The sequence below is a fragment of the Podarcis gaigeae genome (assembly GCF_964106915.1).
Source record: "Podarcis gaigeae genome assembly, chromosome: 14".
In the NCBI taxonomy this organism is placed as follows: Eukaryota; Metazoa; Chordata; class Lepidosauria; order Squamata; family Lacertidae; genus Podarcis; species Podarcis gaigeae.
In genome coordinates, this window is record NC_139690.1 from 46,970,813 (window position 1) to 46,990,387 (window position 19,575).

Here is a 19,575-nt window from a genome sequence, read left to right on the forward strand (position 1 = left end):
GAGGCAGGACGTACAGTGGTGCCTCGCAAGACGAAATTAATGCGTTCCGCGATTCTCTTCGTCTAGCGGTTTTTTCGTCTTGTGAAGCAAGCCCATTGACAGCTTAGTGGATTAGCGCTATTAGCGGTCTAGCGGCTTTTAGCGATCAGCTGAGAAGCGGCTTATCAGCGGAACAGCTGAGAAGCGGCTTAGCGCTTAGGGAAAGGGCGAAAAAAAGCGGGGGGGAAACGCGGGAACTCGCAAGATTTTTTCGTCTTGCGAAGCAACCCCATAGAGAAATTCGTTTAGCGAAGCGCCTCCAAAAACGGAAAACCCTTTCGTCTAGCGGGTTTTCCATCTTGCGAGGTGTTTGTCTTGCGGGGCACCACTGTATATATTTGTTTCCATCCATGTTATATTGGCATACTTTTCTATTCATCAAGGTGTTTGGTTTAAGACTAGAAATCTACCATGCAGTTCTGCAAATCTCAACTCTTATTACCACCTGTTATTCTGCCTTCCCATGTCTACCCTCTTAGATGGAACCAACTGGACCTTGCCATTGTCCTGCTGTCAATCATGGGCATCACACTGGAGGAGATTGAGATGAACGCCGCGCTGCCCATCAACCCCACCATCATCCGCATCATGAGGGTGCTCAGAATTGCTAGAGGTAAATCTGGGATCCGGTGAGGTGCCCCTGTGAGTATAGGAAGCCAGCCGGGGTCTGTTTACAGTGTAAGGCCTGCAGAGTTTAATGGGACTTACTCCCAGGTACACGTGTATAGGATTGGAGCCTTCGGCCTGTACTGTCTACTCCAGGGTTAGGGCAGCTGTGGCCCTCCAGCTGTTGCTGCACTCCGAATTAACATCAGCCCCAGACAGAATATGGCGAGTGGCCTGGGATGTCTAACTGCTTCTGGAGGACTACCAGGGCTGCTTGTCAGAGGAAAACCCTTTCTTCGCAGAAAGAATGTGCTCTACCACTGAGCTCCCTAAAACAGGGATGGCAGATCCCAGATCACTCGCCATATTCTGTCTGGGGCTGATGGGAGCTATAGACATGTCCTCAGTCAGAGGGTGTACCCTGGGGGCAGCTTTTCAGATGACTACTTTGCCTGACTGATAAACACGTTGCCCTGGGTAGGAGGATGATAATAATAATAATAATAATAATAATAATAATAATAATAATAATAATAATTGATACCCTGCCCATCTAGCTGAGTTTCCCCAGCCACTCTGGGCGGCTCCCAATCAAATGTCAAAAACAGTACAGCATTAAATATTAAAAACTTCCCTAAACAGGGCTGCCTTCAGATGTCTTTTAAAGATAGGATAGCTGCTTATTTCCTTGACATCTGAAGGGAGGGTGTTCCACAGGGTGGGCGCCACTACCAAGAAGGCCCTCTGTCTGGTTCCCTGTAACCTCACTTCTCGCAATGAGGGAACCGCCAGAAGGCCCTCAGAGCTGGACCTCAGTGTTCAGGCTGAATAATGGGGGTGGAGACGCTCCTTCAGGCATACAGGACCGAGGCTGTTTAGGGTTTTAAAGGTCAGCACCAACACTTTGAAATAGCACAGCAGTGACTACCAGCCCTGGCGTCCAAGGTGGTTCTCTCCCATCTGTTATTTCCTCGGACAGAATTAACCTTCTTCACTTTTAGTGGAATTGTTAGGGAACTTAAAGTGAGCCCTGCTGGGCAGGGCCAAAGGCAGGGTATCTGGTCCAGCATCCCATCCCCAACAATGACCAGCTAGATATCCCCAGAGCAAGAAGGCAGCAGGCCTGCACCATGGTTTGTCTAGGACATCTTGTTCTTTAAGGTACACTTGAAGAACAATGGAGGCTCCATTGTTTGTTGACCCCTTTGTTTTCCCTTCTAGTACTGAAGCTGCTCAAAATGGCCACAGGGATGCGGGCACTGCTGGATACGGTGGTCCAAGCCCTCCCGCAGGTAAGCCTGCCAGCACCAGAATGAACCGGCTTTGGTTTGTTTTTTTTCTCTGGGAATGTGGGTTTGTGGGATCTTTCCCCCCCCCAAAAAAGGGGGGGACCACCTGAACAGCATTTTCTAAAACTGTAGACCAGGAACTTCCATGAGCACAGAACTGGAAAGTTCTGCAGCGGTTCCGTAACAATGGGTTTAAATGCCACTATTGTGTAAAAATGCTGACTCAGAACCCTTTGGGATATACCATTGTCATAGACTGGCTGGATGCAGATAAGTGGTGGGGTTTAGATTTAGAATATGAATAATGCAGTGATAAAAAGAGACCGCATTACTCTCAGGTTTTTTGCATGTTCAGACCCAGAAACCTCCCCCTAAATAAATTCACATTTGACTCAAATTTTGGTTTTGGTTTTTGGCAGAATTTAGGCCACAGCTTTATTGATTACAGAAAGTGACTGGTTGCATAGGCTCTGGCTTGACTAGCTCCCTGCCATGCAGGTAGCGCTGACCCAGGGTTCCAGCATAGGTCAGCCAAGGGTGAACACCTGGATAAGCAGAAAGCTGGGAACAGGCTAACTCCACCACCCAAATGTCCCCCTGGACTCAGGCACAGGCACAACCCCCTCTCAGGGGTTGACCAAACCATTGAGTCCCTGGATTCCTTTAATGGAATACCCTTCACATAGGGATGGCGAGAGCGTTCTCCCATCTCTGTCACCTGAACCAGAGCCTATCTGCAACCTTACAAGTTGTGACAATTTGCCACGCAGCAGGCAAAACCCAAATGGCACCAGCCAATCAGCCAAGTGGGGAAAATTCCTGCCATGCCCCTGTCCCAACGACAGATGACACACGATGGCATAGCAAGGTCAAGCGCGAAGCCCTAAAAATAGGGAGAGGTGGGCGGGTTTTCCAAATGCACACGCCGAAAGAGAAAGCTCTGGGTCACGTGCATGGGCATAAATAGGTCCCTCGAACCATTTGGACTGCGTCCCATTGGCCAGATTGCACCCAGCTTCAAGGGACCTACCAATTGGGTGTTGTGGCTGACCAATCGTACCCACCCACAACATAGGGTGTTTCCAGGTCTCACCACAATACATGCCCTCTTTAAGGGAGGACCCAATTTCTTAAAAAAAAATCTCTCTCAATGTCTTTCCCCTGCCCCCAAAAAACTGACTGAAATGTGTCCTCAAATTCTTGCAAGTACTCAGCAAAAGACATTTAAACCAATGAGGAGTCAGGCTATTATAAGAGCTGTGCTTTTAGGAACAGCTTTGTGTGAAGGTCTCACTGGACGCCTCTCTTCCTGGCTAGCTGCTGGAATGTTGCTAAGCTGCATCTGTTTCCAGGGACCCTGGGAAATCCAATTTTCCCAGCGGTCCCAAGTCCTTTATATGAACATCAAGCCTCCCCTGATGTGGAGTTCACCCATCCCTAGTTTGGAAATGAGGGTGGAGCATACATTATCCCGCCTGCCCTGACCACCACTGCAGCTTAATATATGTAAATCAGATGGTATGTGTACTTTGCATCATTTAAACTGGGTGCAGATTTTCTCAGGACTGAATTTTGATTCTTTTTTTATTATTATTCCCTCAAGCTCAGAATGCACATAGTTGTGCCCAAGGCAGATTTCACCCTGACTTTGCATGCTCAGAGTCAGGAAGAAAATCATTTCCACACCCCCTTATGTGCCATGTGCCGCTGCTAAAGAGTCATATTTTCAAGCCAGCTCTCTGCCCATCTCTTCAGCTGATGGTTCCCAGTGGGAAGCCAGCCATTTGCAGCTTTCTGCAGTGAACCAGAAGGCAGAGGAGCAAGGGGTGGTGATTATTTGTGATAGGATAATACCCACTTGCATAATTTTCCAGAGCCGTGTCAGATGGCGAGCAGAATAGGAGCAGACTTAGGGATTATTTTCCTCACTGTAGGCCTGATCCCGGCAGCAAGGGGCCCCTTTTGCACATGCGTCCAGCAACCTGGGAGCCACTTTGACATGTTACGGTCTCACATCTGCAGTAGGGACCCACATAGGAGCAGTTGATCCCATGCAGCTGGCATTCTTTGCAAGGAGGGCATAAAAAGTGCCAGGATGCAATGGACTGGTTGGACGTAAAGGAGTGGTGGGAAGAACCAGCTGGGGAAACACCAAGGGAAGAAGGCTCAGAGCCTGGGGAGTGGTGGAGGGACAACAATGAGTGGGCAGAGGGAGAAGAGGGGGCAGATTGAAAGGAGGAAGTGTCAGAAGCTGGAGAGGTAACAGGGCTTAGTGAGATGGGAGAGTCTGTGACAGAGAGCAGTCCAGAATCAGAGGCGGAAGCTGAAGCAGGAGGGTAGGAGGCCAAGAGACAGAGATAAGTCAGGCTGGTGAAGAGTCACAAGTGTCTCCCCCTCCTGCTGCGACAAGTTCCCCTCCCCGCTTCTCTCCCAGAACCAGAAAGGGCATGAAAAGGGTGGAGGAGAGATTGTGTTATGTACTGAAGTTCTCACCCTGGGCCAGCAGGGGGATACTGTAGATAGTTTTCACTCAGGTTCACATATGCAAATAAGGGATTGAAAGTGACATTCAGTGATTGGATAGTTACAGAAAATGGTTACTGTTGCATTCTAGTGGAGCTCTATATAAGCACATTGGCTGAACCCTTCAGTTCAGTACAGTTCTGGCCTGTGAATAAACAAGAGCTGTTTGAAGAATCGCTGTGTCGTCTGATATGTTCACCCACAACTTAACAGGTTGACTGCATGCAGATGCAGTCTGGTTTGGAAAGAGGGTTTCCTTTCCTCATAACTACTGTGTGCGGGAGCAGAAAGTTCAGTGTGACCAAGAGACAGAAACACCAGAAAGACTGGCCTTTGATATGCAATGGTTCCTCTCTACTTGCACACACACACACCCCACTTGCCTGACCCTTCTTTAACTGTCTTCTTTTCCAGGTAGGGAATCTCGGTCTGCTCTTTATGCTCCTCTTTTTCATCTATGCTGCCCTGGGAGTGGAGTTGTTTGGAAAGTTAGGTGAGTTATTTCCCCTTCCTTCCCTAACTCTCCCCCCCTCCCTCTCCTCCATTTTCCCTATTTTGATCTTGCTGACTATGCAGATGTGGCAATCTGACTGTCTAGAATAGTTCTGCTCAACCTTGGGTCCCCTGATTTTGTTGGACTACAACACCCATCATCCCTAGCTAGCAGGACCAGTGGTCAAGGATAATGGGAGTTGTAGTCCAACAACATCTGGGGACCCAAGGCTGAGATTAGCTGATCTACAGCAAGGATGGGGAACCTGTGGCTCTCCAGATATTGCTGGACCACAACTCCCATCATCCCTGGCCATTGGCTGTGCTTCTTGGGGCTGATGGGAGGTGGAGGCTGACAAATACCCTGTTTCCCCCCCCCCCCCAAGGAATGTGAATGAAAGAACACTGTGCTTAGATTCATTTCATTTTGTTGGTTTTTTGTTTTTGTTTTCTTGTGTGTTGTTGAAGTCCCTGTTGTCATTTGAATAAATAAAATGATTTTTAAAAAAAGATAGGGGTTTCAGGCTCCAAGGCAGGAAGCAGAGGAGGATAGCAGGAGGTTCGGCAACAAGAGAGCAGGAACCTAAGGGAATGGGCTAACTGTGCCCCTAAAGGACCAGGTGCGCAGCCTGGGAGTCATTCTGGACTCACCGCTGTCCATGGAAGCGCAGGTCAATTCTGTGTCCAGGGCAGCTGTTTACCAGCTCCACCTGGTACGCAGGCTAAGACCCTACCTCCCCGCGGACTGTCTCGCCAGAGTGGTGCATGGTCTAGTTATCTCCCGCTTGGACTACTGCAATGCGCTCTATGTGGGGCTACCTTTGAAGTTAACTTGGAAACTACAAATAATCCAGAATGAGGCAGCTAGACTGGTGACAGGGAGCGGCCGCCGAGACCACATAACACTGGTCTTGAAAGACCTGCACTGGCTCCCGGTACATTTCCGAGCACAATTCAAAGCGTTGGTGCTGACCTTCAAAGCCCTAAACAGCCTTGGTCCAGTATACCTGAAGGAGCGTCTCCACTCCCATCATTCACTGAGGTCCAGCTCTGAGGGCCTTCTGGCGGTTCCCTCACTGCAGGAAGCCAAGTTACAGGGAACCAGGCAGAGGGCCTTCTTGGTAGTGGCGCCTGCCCTGTGGAACGCCCTCCCACCAGATGTCAAAGAGAAAAACAAATACCAGACTTTCAGAAAACATCTGAAGACAGCCCTGTTTAGGGAAGCTTTTAACTTTTAACAGACTATTGTATTTTAATATTCTGATGGAAGCTGCCCAGAGTGGCTGGGGAAACCCAGCCAGATGGGCGGGGTATAAATAATAAATTATTATTATTAATAATAATGTGGTCGTGGCTCAGTGGTAGTACATCTGCTTTGCATGCAGAAGGTCCCCAGTTCACTCCCTGGCATCTCCAGGTAAGGTTGGAGATTACCTCCTGCCTGAAACCCTGGAGAGCCCCTGCCAATCAGTGTAGACAATGTTGAGCTAGCTGGAGCAATGGGTCTGGTTCAGTATAGGACAGCTTCCTATGCTCCCTTGTCCCCATAGCAGAGACAAGTTGCTTAGGCTGAGAAGCAAACTTTGTGGCTGGGACTTTATAGAGCTAGTGAGTCAGGATCGGCCTTTGGGGTTACAGGGGATGGAGTGCTCAGGCAAGCCGGTCCTGCAGTCTAGTAAAAGGTAAAGGGACCCCTGACCATTAGGTCCAGTCGTGGCCGACTCTGGAGTTGCGGCGCTCATCTCGCTTTACTGGCCGAGGGAGCCGGCGTACAGCTTCCAGGTCATGTGGCCAGCATGACTAAGCCGCTTCTGGTGAACCAGAGCAGCACACAGAAACACCCTTTACCTTCCTGCCGGAGTGGTACCTATTTATCTACTTGCACTTTGACGTGCTTTCGAACTACAAGGTGGGCAGGAGCAGGGACCGAACAACGGGAGCTCACCCCGTCACAGGGATTCGAACCGCGACCTTCTGATTGGCAAACCCTAGGCTCTGTGGCTAACCCACAGCGCCACCCGCGTCCCCCTGCAGTCTAGAGGGTGCCCTAAATGCCAAGTTCAGTCAGCCAGGCTTACAATGAGGAGAGAGCTCTTGCCAGCACATCCTTTGTCTTTAAAACGCCACACAGAGTTAGCTTAGCTGGGTGGAGCAATGGTCAGCTTGTTCCAACACTCACACTCTGGCTCAGTTTTGGCTTCACTCCCTTTCTCTCGCAGACTGCAGTGAGGACAACCCTTGCGAGGGCTTAAGCCGGCATGCAACCTTCAACAACTTTGGCATGGCCTTCCTCACCCTCTTCAGGGTGTCAACGGGAGACAACTGGAACGGGATCATGAAGGTAAGGAAAAGCCCTCTGTGTTGTTTTCCCCCAACTGGTTCATTTCTGGGCACCACAGTTTGACATCACCGTGAGAATCGGTTCAGGGTCACCACAGGATTCAGCCATCAGAGTTATCATTGTCACTTTTTCTCAATTTATATACCTCGAAAGTTGGATGGAATCGGTTTCAGAAGTCAGTTTGACTTCCAAAATGTTTGGAAACCAAAGTGCAGCTTCTGATTGGCTGCAGGAAACTCCTGCAGCCAATTGGAAGCCGCGGAAGGCACGTCGGACATTCGGCTTCCAAAAATAGTTCACAAACCGTACCAGTCACTTCCAGATTTGCAGCATTCGGGAGCCAAAACGTTCGAGAACTAAGCTGTTCGAAAACCAAGGTACGACTGTACTGCTTACGTGCCAAAATGGCTTCTGAGCAACTTACAAGTACAAAACCAGTTTTAGAATCAGTGCCCAATATAACAATTCCACCGAAACATTAAACACATCCATAATTAAAATTTACAATAATTGCGAGAACATAAGGAGAGCCTACTGGATCAGGCCCATCTAGTCTAGTAAACTATTCTCAATGTGGCCAAGCAGGATCTGACCACAGTTTCCCCCTTCTGCAGTTTCCATCAACTGGCATTCAGAAGCATAACTTCCTTCATCTGTGGAGGCAGAACATAGCAGTCATGGCTAGTAGCCTGTTAAAGCAAGCCGGTCAAAAAGCATAGCAATTAAAGAAGCTAAAAAAGAAATTAATATAATTAGATCAGGAAGCCATGCTTGCAGAAACCGGAGTCTCTTCAAGAGCCGGTGGTATGCCAATACTGATGGGATGGCTCATATTTCAACAGGAAGGGCATTCTGTCCAAGGTGAGAAAGAAGTGAATGTATTGTTCCTGATTTAGTTTCATTGGCTCCCAGGTAGTTTTCAGTCCTGGTTCAGAGTGCTGGTTGCATTGATCTTCTTCTTTGGCGATCACTCATAGCTGAGTAAGATTGTCTTCCATAAACACAGTATTTAAAAGTGGGTCTGTAAGTGACCGTGGAGGCCGATTCTGGATCCACACGTCCTTCCACAGTGGGGACATAGGTTTCTGGGCAGAGTTGATCATGGTGAAGGTTTGCCAAGCATGCGTTTTTCTTAGCACATTTCTCCCTTTCATCCTGAGTTCAAGCGTCTTCAAAGCCCATGACACCTTTGGTAAAGGCTGTTCTCCAACTGGAGCGCTCGCAGGCCAGTGTTTCCCAGTTGTCGGTGTTTATACTACTTTTTTTTTATTTGCCTTGAGAGAGTCTTTAAACTTCTTTTGTTGACCACCAGCATTACGCTTTCCATTTTTAGGTTGGGAATAGAGTAGTTGCTTTGAAAGACGATAATCAGGCATTGCACAACAAGGCCAGTCCAATGAAGTTGATGTTGAAGAATCATTGCTTCGATACTGGTGATCTTTGCTTCTTCCAGTACATTGGCATTATCAGCCTTCACCAACCAGGTGTCTTCCAGATGTTCTGGACTACAACTTCTATCACCCCCAGCCAGCACTTGTTGTTGTTGTTGTTGTTTAGAGGTTTAGTCATGTCCGACTCTTTGTGACCCCATGGACCAGAGCACGCCAGGCACTCCTGTCTTCCACTGCCTCCCGCAATTTGGTCAGACTCATGCTCGCAGCTTCGAGAACACTGTCCAACCATCTTGTCCTCTGTCGTCCCCTTCTCCTTGTGCCCTCCATCTTTCACAACATCAAGGTCTTTTCCAGGGAGTCTTCTCTTCTCATGAGGTGGCCAAAGTATTGGAGCCTCAGCTTCAGGATCTGTCCTTCCAGTGAGCACTCAGGGCTGATTTCCTTCAGAATGGAGAGGTTTGATCTTCTTGCAGTCCATGGGACTCTCAAGAGTCTCCTCCAGCACCATAATTCAAAGCATCAATTCTTCAGCGATCAGCCTTCTTTATGGTCCAGCTCTCACTTCCATATGAGGGACCCGCCTTGGTTTGATGCAGCAAAACTGCCCTTACAGGATTTCCTTATGTCTTTGCCTTTCCCCAGGACACGCTCCGGGAATGCCACAGGGACGACAAGCACTGCCTCAGCTACCTGCCCATCATCTCCCCAGTTTACTTCGTCACCTTCGTCCTCATCGCCCAGTTCGTCCTGGTCAATGTGGTGGTGGCTGTCCTGATGAAGCACTTGGAGGAAAGCAACAAGGAGGCCAAGGAGGACGCCGAGATGGATGCCGAGATCGAGCTGGAGATGTCCAGGGGGGTCAACACTCCAGTCAGAGTCCCCGATGGCGGCCAGGGCACTTCTAAGCCAGGGTCGCCCCTCCTGCTGAAGCATCCTGCACTGGTAAAGCGAAAAATAGAACAGTGGGCAAGATTTCTAAAAGCTCCTTCTAGAGCAGCCTTTCTCAACCTGTGGGTCCCCAGATGTTGTTGGACTACAACTCCCATCATCCCTGAGCTCTAGTGATGGGAGTTGTAGTCCAACAACATGAGAGCCAGTGTGGTGTAGTGGTTAAGAGCGGTAGTCTCGTAATCTGGGGAATCGGGTTCGCTTCCCCGCTCCTCCACCTGCAGCTGCTGGGTGACCTTGGGCCAGTCACGCTTCTCTGAAGTCTCTCAGCCCCACTCACCTCACAGAGTGTTTGTTGTGGGGGAGGAAGGGAAAGGAGAATGTTAACCACTTTGAGACTCCTTCGGGTAGTGATAAAGTGGGATATCAAATCCAAATCCAAACATCTGGGGAACCACAGGTTGAGAATCGGTGTTCTAGAGTAGTGTTTCCCAACCTTGTGCCTCCAGCTGTTTTTGGACTACAATTCCCATCATCCCTTGCCACTGGTCTTGCTAGTCAGGGATGATGGGAGTTGTAGTTCAAAAACAGCTGGAGGCACAAGATTGGGAAACACTGCTCTAGAGGGTGTGGGGAGTTGGGGGCTGGGCTTGGGGTAAGTTTGGAGCACAAATCAACTGGATCATTTCCACCTGCGACCCTGACCACCATTCCTGGTTGTCATGCCAGATTTATATCAATAACACTTGCCCGCAGTGTCATTTGTAAGAACACTGTGTTGTATTCAACTAATCTTCACTTGAGTAGCTCCAGCAAAATGAAGTTAGTGACTTTAAGACATTCCACCACCTCCAATGGATGGCTGGAGGTGAGGCAAGCAGTCCCGTCCCACCAGGCAACGTCAGTGACATGGCCAATTGTTTCAGCTGCTGTTTTCAGAAGCTGTAAGTGAAAAGTATTTGTCACACTTCAGTGTGACGCCCAGTGGCGTAGCGTGGGGGGTGCAGGGGGGGCCGGCCGCACCGGGCGCAACATCTGGGGTTAGGGCAAATCCACGGGTTAGGGGGCGCAAATCCACGGGTTAGGGGGCGCAAATTACTTGCCTTGCCCCGGGTGCTGACAACCCACGCTACGCCACTGGTGACGCCTCTCCCCCAGGAATCACAGCTTTTTACTGCTGCATAATTTTTTAGGGTTTTGTTTGAGGAGTCCCAGCAGAACCAAGCCAAGATATGGGAAATGCGAAGGTTGGTGCCATTCATAACCAATCAACTGGGAAGCTTTCCTGGGCGAGCACCACTGAAATTTATTTTCTTTATTCATTACAATTTTTCAGTTCCATTCCTCCCCAAGAAGTTGTGTACCTTGCTCCCTCTGTCCATCAAGTCTAGTCTCCCAACTGCCCTGTGAGGTAGTCTAGGTTGCAAGACAGTGACCGGTCCAAGGTTACCCTCTGGGGATTTGCGCACAGCTCTCACTGGTCCTAACCGCTACATTACACGAACTCTCATATGTGGGAGAGCGTTGTACCATGCCCCATATTGCAGACATGATCTGCCTGCCCCAACTCTGCTGCTCTTAATGGCTCTTTCGATAGCCCTGTTAGATTTCAGAAGTTCAGGGGCATGCAATTCCTCTCGCCTGTTGTCCTCACAACAACCCTGTGAGGTAGGTTAGGCTGAGAGAGATTGACCGGCTCGGCATCCCCCATTGAGTAAGGATTTGAACCCAGGGCTCCCCAGTCTTAGTCCAGTGCTCTGTCCACTAGGCACCACTGGCCCCCGAAGCCTGACCAACGGCGAAGGGAGTCTGTCCCACAAAATTGGCTTCCACTCTCTGGGCCACTGCCTGGGGGACTAAGTCGTGTTGCCCTCCCAGCCCAAGAGCATTGAAGTGTCCACCCCCAACTTCTGGGGGCAGATGCTTAGAACTGCCTTTTCCCCACCTGCTGATGCCTTTTTGTCTCCTTAATTTTGTCCCCGAAGGAGGCTCTGAGCTGTGAGAGTGTCTCTCTAGCCATCCCAGACTTAGACCTGCTGGAGGGAGGGGAGGATCTCTTGATGGAGCCCGCGTCCTTCCACACTTCTCCTCACCGCCATCTCCTGACACCCTCCCACAATGCCCCAGGCGGAGAGGCGAAGGTGACTATTGTATGGAACTCGCTGTGGCTTCTGCATTCCTTTATTCCCATCGTGCTTCAGTGCTGTGCAGCTCAGCGGTGGTGTGATGGCGCCATTGTCCTCTCTCTGTGGCTTCGCAGCTAGAAACAGTTTGCGCTGCTGGCCTCGTGTCTTTCCTTGATCGTTCCCCCCAACTTCCTTCCGTCCATGACACTTTTGCATACAACTTAGATGGGAAACGGAATTGGCTCCTTTTAAGGGAGCATGTATGGGAAGGGCAAGTCACTTTATCTCTGTGTGTTAAGCACGGGCAAAACATTATCTATGGAAAGCATTAGAATTATCTTACATCAGGGGTCACCAATCTTTTTAGGCCTCTGAGCATATTTGTGTTTTTTAGGGCGTGCCATGGCAGACCCTCCAAGTGTCCCTATTTTCTAGGTTTCTGATTAACCCACTTTACCTTGAAGGTAAAGGTAAAGGGACCCCTGAGTGTTAGGTTCAGTCGTGGCCGACTCTGGGGTTGCGGCGCTCATCTTGCTTTATTGGCCAAGGGAGCCGGTGTACAACTTCCGGGTCATGTGGCCAGCATGACTAAGCAGCTTCTGGCGAACCAGAGCAACACACGGAAATGCTGTTTACCTTCCCGCCGGAGCGGTACCTATTTACCTTCTTGCACTTTGATGTGCTTTCGAACTGCTAGGTTGGTAGGAGCAGGGACTGAGCAATGGGAGCTCACTCCGTCACAGGGATTCGAACCGCCGACCTTCTGATCGGCAAGTCCTAGGCTGTGTGGTTTAACCCACAGCGCCACCCGCGACCCCTCCCTTTTCCTTAGGAGGCCCCTATTTTCAGCAGAGAAATAATGGAGGGTATGGAGTTGTGCGACCCCTGAGCCAATAATAATAATAATAATAATTTATTATTTGTACCCCGCCCATCTGGCTGGGTTTCCCCAACCACTCTGGGAGGCTTCCAACAAAAGATTAAAAACACGATAAAACATCAGTCATTAAAAACTTCTCTAAACAGGGCTGCCTTCAGATGTCTTCTAAATGTCAGATAGTTGTTAATTTCCTTGACATATGATGGAAGGGTGTTCTGCAGGGCGGGTGCCACTACCGAGAAGGCCCTCTGCCTGGTTCCCTGTAACTTCACTTCTCGCAGTGAGGGAACTGCCAGAAGGTCCTCAGAGCTGGACCTCCGTGTCCAGGCAGAACGATGGGGGTGGAGACGCTCCTTCACATATACCGGACTAAGGCCGTTTAGGGCTTTCAAGGTCAGCACCAACACTTTGAATTGTGCTCGGAAACGTACTGGGTGTCAGTGTAGGTCTTTCAAGACCAGTGAAAGAGAAACAACGGCATATTTTGCATTAAAGCTTCCCATAGTAATCATATTTTCTATGAAGTCAGTCTTACTGGGTTTTTTATGGGAGTTAAATGTTTTCACCAAGCATGTTTTGAACTGCAGCCCAATTTTAATTTCTAGTATGTGATTTGATTAAAAAAAAAAGAATTCACAGTGATTCAGTAAGGGAGGGGCAGGATAGCAAGCTAGTCACTTGCCCAAACTCGCTGCCCTCCAGATCCCTGCTTTGCAAGCAGGGCGCACAGGCGATGGTCACCCCAAGGATCTAACAATCCAAAGGAGACAAGCTCCAAAACATTTGGCAACCATGGCTAATCTACCTGTGACAGATCTCTCCCCTGTGACTTCCCCCCCCCCAAAAAAAGCCATCCAAGCCAATAGCCATTACTAATTTTGCAGTAATGACTTCCATAATTTAATTATGCACTGTCCGAAGAGGTACTTCATTTTGTCTGCCCTGTACCTGTTGCCCATCAATGCTATTGGGCTCCCGTTAGTGGTTCTAGTAGGACAAAAAACATATTGCAATTTTATGAACCACCCGTACAGCCTAAATATTTCAGCCATTCCCTTTATGTAGGTTTGCTGCTTGCTCTAAGTATCATTTAAAAGGTTCGTCACCTCTTCTATATGATCTAGAATATGGGTAGGCAAACCAAGTCCCGGGGGCCGGATCCAGCCCAATTTCCTTCTAAATCCGGCCCACGGGCCGTCCGGGAATCAGCATGTTTTTACATGAGTAGAAAGTGTCCTTTTCTTTAAAATGCATCTCTGGGTTATTTGTGGGGCCTGCATGGTGTTTTTACATGAGTAGAATGTGTGCTTTTATTTAAAATGCATCTCTGGGTTATTTGTGAGGCATAGGAATTCGTTCAATTTTTTTTTTTTCAAAATATAGTCCGGCCCCCACAAGGTCTGAGGGACAGTGGACCGGCCCCCTGCTGAAAAAGTTTGCTGACCCCTGATCTAGAACCCCAATTCCTTGTCATAGATAGTCACGCAGCAGCAGAAAGTTTGGAACCTCTTATGTACAAAATTCCATCTCTCTCTTTCTTTCTTTCTCTCTCTTTCTCTCTCTCTCTCTCACACACGCACACACACACACACAGGAGCGACTCAAGGTTTTTGCAAACCCTCAGGCAAGACACCTAAGTAGGGGTCCTCAATGCCAAGCAGAGGGCTTGCCTGTTCTCCAGAGAGAACCTGGCACCTGGTCCAAGGTTCTTCAACCTCTTGGAAATGTTGGTTGCCATTGCCCAAGCTTCGATAAGAGCTTGCTACCAGCTTACTACTTCAGCTGTCAATCCACCCTCTCAAGCGATCTCCTAAGAACCTGGAGAGCAGCCAAGAAGTTGAGTGTCGGATTGAACTAGATCTGGCACCAGGCAGCCCCTCCACCACGCATGAATAGCAAATAACCAATCTTGCCACCACTGGCACTGGCCATTGGGTAGGGCATGAACCTACCAAATTTGCCCTTCCCACAGCAATGCATGACCGGACCCACAACTCCACTTTGAAATTCTCACTTCTCTGAAATTTGCAGTGCAGTTCTCCAACCGAAGAACGTATACCAAAATAAAATAGCCTATATTAGTGGAAATGTCTTACACAAATGCATTTTACAGAGGAACATTGCTTGGGGAAAAAATGATTTCTTAGGCACAGCTACATACAGAAATGTGTATATTAGGATAAATTTGTGTGGTGCCTACGCATTTTCATGCAGTTAAAAAAAAAAGCATTGCAAATGTGTGCAGCAGTTAGGTGGGCAAAATTCAAGATTGGAAAAATGAGAAAATGGAACTGACAGATCCATTCATCTCTCTTGAGCTGTCTGCTCTTGTGACTTTCTCTCATCAAGACATGCAGTTGGCAGGACCAAAAGAAAACCTTCTATTTCTCTCCTTTTAATGCCAGACACACATACACAATTTTTTGAGGAAGAGCAAAGAACGTTTGCTTTGAGGCAAGCCTCTCTCTGGTCTCCTTGAGCCTCGACCATCTGGAATGCAAGTCTTGATTAGCTGAGAGAGAGAGAGAGAGAGAGAGAGAGAGAGAGAGAGAGAGAGAGAGAATGGACAGGATATTGGCTGAGTGACAAGCAAAAATTGTCATCTGTGTCCTGAGACCACCAGAATGCTATGGACAGGCAACCAGGCTGAATCCCTGGGCAAACAGCTTATTAACTTTGAAGAGGAAGCAGGGATGGAATTATCCTGTCAAGCCAAGAGAGATTTGAAAATCGGAAATAAGAACCTGCTTTTAGCGTGCAGAAAGAGGGGAGAGTTTATTTTAAAGCTTCTTTTAATTAAAAAAATAAATTATAATCTTTTTTAAAAAATTATCCTGTGTCAGGGTAATAATCAAAGTGAATCTAAGAAAAGATAAAGCAGGTCAGAAGCACACCTTACATTTAAAGCACGTGGCTGCCCCCAAAGGATCCTGGGACTATAGCTTGTCCCTCACAGAGCTACAGTTCCCAGGATCCTTAATGAATTACAGTTCCCAAGATTATTGGAGGGTAACCATATGCTTTAAACGTATAGCTGGGGTGTGATTTTAGCACTGCAATACTATATTTAATCTTTTAAAAATGGTCTTCATTAATCTTGTGGCAATGAGTTCCGTAGCTCAGCAGCAGGTCACATGTTTTGCATGCAGAAATCCCCCGGTTATGTTCTCGACATCTCCTTTTTTAAAAAGTTGCTTGTAGTGGGGAAAACCCTTCTCTGCCTCAGACCCTAGGGAGCTATCAGTCAAGGAGCAGGGACACCAGGGATAGCCAATACAGTGTCTTTCAGATGTTTTGGACTACAACTCCCATAATTCCTGATCATTGGCCAGCCTGGCTAGAGCTGATGGGGGTTGTTGTTAATATATGGACGACACCAGTTTGACTGTCCCTGAAATAGACATTATTGGGGTAGCTGGATACATGATCTGACTTAGTATAATAGAGTTTCCTATGTTTGTCACTAAATTATGAACTGTATGGATATCTTTAACCTTTTCTCTACCCTGAACCTATTGCCTATCCGTTTCATTGAATGGTGGCCTCTTGCTGCCCAAAGGTAAACTGTGAATAGTTTCCTCTGTGGTAGCAAAATAAACTACATAATTTGAGTATTTGCTGCCCTCAAATGGGACTCCATTAATACCTCACCTTGCCTAAAGGCAGAGCCAGACTTCTCCCTCTCCCTCTCCCTCCTCTTTTCAGGCATTTGTCACATGGATCACATCCCCAAAATACATTTAAATCACATGCTTCTCCCTCCAAGAATCCTGGGAACTGTAGTTTGTTGAGGGTGCTGGGAATTATAGCTCAGCGAGGGGTAAACTGCAGTTTCCAAAATTCTCTTAAGTAAACCATGGGCTTTGCATGTATGGTTTTGATGTGACCATGGAATTGTTAGGAGGGAACTAGTCACACCAGCTGTGAATTTGAGTGACAGAACAGAGAAAGAACTGAAGATGATAAATGTGCTTTTTTAATTCTCATTTCATAAATTCATAATCTTGTTTTTCGAGAACCGCCTTCACACAGCGGCTTACAAGCATATTTAAAACGCAATTCCCCCAATGTGACATAGAGCCATTAAAATATTTGCCTCACAACAATCCGCAGCTACCAAGAACCAATGCAAAAACATTCAAAAACGTACAAAGTCAATCTGCAACATCATTTTGCATTAGTGTCTGCAGGACATAAGAGAAGTGGGGATTCAAGGTCTGTTTAAAAATAGCGACGGATGGGCCTGCCCAGTCTCATGTGGAATTGAATTCCACGGCTTCTATTGCATTCCTGAGAGGAATGCAATGAAAACTGAGGATGGGATGGGCCTCCATCAACCGCTTGAAATGTTTGGGGAGCCCTTTTGAAGAGGCAGAAAGGAGTGAGAGTAGACCTTTCAAAATGGCTGCCAGCAAGTCTCTCCTCCTGTTTCCCATGCCTGCTGCCACAATTACCAATTTTCTCTATGGGCAGAAAAGAGCAATAGTAGGCCTCTCAAAATGGCTGCCAGCAAGTCTCTCCTCCTGTTTCCCACCCCCACAGTCACAACTGTCCATTCTCTCTACAAGTGTGCCATCTTGCATCGCCGCATCTAGCTCCCGCCTTATTTATTCCGCTGTGGCTACGTCAGAGGCATGATTCTCGTAAAGAAGCGCAACCATCTAAAACCAAACACATGGTGCTGCTGTGGATGTCTGTTCTGTGGAAGCGCTCTGTTTCGTGGCGTCCTCTGGCACTGTGGGGAAATCTGTTCTGTCGGGATTTCTGGGTGTGGGGGCGAAGGTGTCGGGTTTTCTTCTTCACGGGGTAAATTTGCTCTGTGGGAAAAGCATGGCAGACAATTCAGCTTATGGAGGGGGACGCCATATGGCAGGGTCTCTCCTCGGAGATCTGCGAAGCGAATGAGAACGGTATTTTCTCAGATAATGTGCATTCAGCATTTTGAACACTCCAGGGTGGGAGGAAATATCGATTTAGGGATATGTGGAACCTATTGAAATTGCTTTCTGGCTTTAGAATTCCTCAGAGGAAGGAACTGTTGCAGATGAGGCGGAACGATGAGGGGTTAAGCAAAAAGTTCACAGGAAAAGTGGACTTAGAGGAAGGATTTAGAAGAAAGCAAGGATAAGTCACTCCTTGCAGTGATTTTGGGAGGTCATGGGAAGGGGGGCAAAACAAAGAGCAAAGTCATTTGAGGGATCAGAAGGCTCTGTGGGGTTTGGGGTTAAATGTGTGGCCTCATTTAAGAGACCTGGGAGGGATCTGAGGATCTGGGAGAGTATTTCAGGGTGAGGGGCAGCAAGGAATAAATGCTGGGGTCGTTTTGAAGATCTGGCAGAGGATCCTGAAGGGAGTTCCAGGCCTAAGGGTCAACAAGGGAAGATGAGCAGAGCATTTGAGACCGTGGTTCTCGAATTTTTTCCCTGGGCCACACTTTCCGTATGAAAATCCGCTCCTGCCACACTAAAAATTTTTATTGATAAGGAATACATTGGAAAACAAAAAGAAACAACTGCTAGTAGTCAAAACAAAATAAAAAAATTCCTTCTAGTAGCACCTTAAAGACCAACTAAGTTAGTTCTAGGTATGAGCTTTCGTGTGCATGCACACTTCTTCAGATACACTGAAACAGAAGTTTCCAGACCCTTCTATATAGTGAGAAGGTGGGGAGGGGTATTACTCAGAAGGGTGGTGGGAATGGGTGATAGGCAGATAGCTGTGATGAGCCTGTTGACGACTCTTAACGACTGCAATAGGTCTTACAGGAAAAAGCAAGGGGTGAGAAGGTGAAAAATGGCTTTGTCATGTATAATGAGATAAGAATCCAATGTCTTTGTTCAGACCAAGTCTCTCCATGGTTTTAAGTTTGGTAATAAGTTGCAATTCAACAGCTTCTCTTTCCAGTCTATTTCTGAAATTCCTTTGTAATAGAACAGCTACTTTGAGATCTTGTATAGAATGTCCTGGGAGATTGAAGTGTTCTCCTACTGGTTTCTCTGTCTTGTGATTCCTGATGTCAGATTTATGTCCCCTCCCCACCTTCTCACTATATAGAAGGGTCTGGTGACTTCTGTTTCAGTGTATCTGAAGAAGTGTGCATGCACACGAAAGCTCATACCTAGAACTAACTTAGTTGGTCTTTAAGGTGCTACTGGAAGAAATTTTTTTATTTTGTTTTGACTATGGCAGACCAACACGGCTACCCATCTGTAACTGGAACTGCTAGTAGTGTTAGACTTACAACATAGAGCACAACTACTTTATAATACAGTACGATTGTAGGACACCCAGGAAACATAAAACAATGCTGCCACATAAGAACATGAATCATACCCAAAATATGAACCAGCCTCTTGCATATGTACATTACATATTTATACAGACTCAACAAGAGGTGTGAGCTTTCTTTTGAAAGATAATCTCAATTATATTAGGTCTTATTTGAGACAAACTAACTCTCATCAACACAAAGAAGTCTTTCTGTTTTCTGCTCTTGATACTACACTACACTACGGTGAACTATTTAAATACTTCTTTGTCCTTGAATCTTCCTATCACATTTGCCATCCTCTCCTGCCACACCATTGTGGCATGCTATACCCCTGGAGAACCACTGATTTAAGAGAACAAGAGACTCTCGGGTGGGTTGGTGGTGGTATAGTTGGAGGAGAGAAGCTCGCATAAATGGGGAATGGCAATGGGGAATGGCAATGGGGTGGGAGCAAGGCCATAGGCAGCTTTGCACCAGGTGTGGAGAAGCTTTGCCCCTCGAGATGTTTCTGGGCGTCCATGCTCACAAGTCCCAGGAAGCATGGCCAATGTGTCAGGGGTGATGGCACTTGTAGTTCAGCAACATCTGGAAGAAGAAGAGTCTGAAATCAGGTGGCAATGAAAGAGAGGATGGGTCGGGAGGCAAATAATTTGGTATACGAGTATAGTTTGGAGAAGTCAGAGTGGGGAAATAAGAATAAGAATTTTATTTATACCCCGCCTTCCC

General features: G+C 47.6%; 2 protein-coding genes across 4 annotated transcripts in view; both read left to right on the forward strand.

Annotated features, from left to right (window-relative positions):
* CACNA1H (calcium voltage-gated channel subunit alpha1 H) overlaps positions 1 to 19,575 on the forward strand; it is a 385,142-nt gene that overhangs the window by 356,610 nt on the left and 8,957 nt on the right. For 2 of the 3 annotated variants that reach the window (XM_083711204.1, XM_083711205.1), the window contains exons 28-33: positions 519 to 652; positions 1,867 to 1,937; positions 4,872 to 4,950; positions 7,169 to 7,290; positions 9,327 to 9,626; positions 11,558 to 11,713. In XM_083711204.1, coding sequence (XP_083567330.1) covers positions 519 to 652; positions 1,867 to 1,937; positions 4,872 to 4,950; positions 7,169 to 7,290; positions 9,327 to 9,626; positions 11,558 to 11,713 — 862 coding nt within the window. The remainder of the gene's footprint in view (positions 1 to 518; positions 653 to 1,866; positions 1,938 to 4,871; positions 4,951 to 7,168; positions 7,291 to 9,326; positions 9,627 to 11,557; positions 11,714 to 19,575) is intronic. The other variant, XM_083711206.1, reaches the window with a different exon arrangement.
* SHMT1 (serine hydroxymethyltransferase 1) overlaps positions 8,241 to 19,575 on the forward strand; it is a 343,621-nt gene continuing 332,286 nt past the window's right edge. The window contains exon 1 of the mRNA XM_083711562.1: positions 8,241 to 8,400. The gene's annotated coding sequence lies outside the window, so the exon portion shown is untranslated. The remainder of the gene's footprint in view (positions 8,401 to 19,575) is intronic.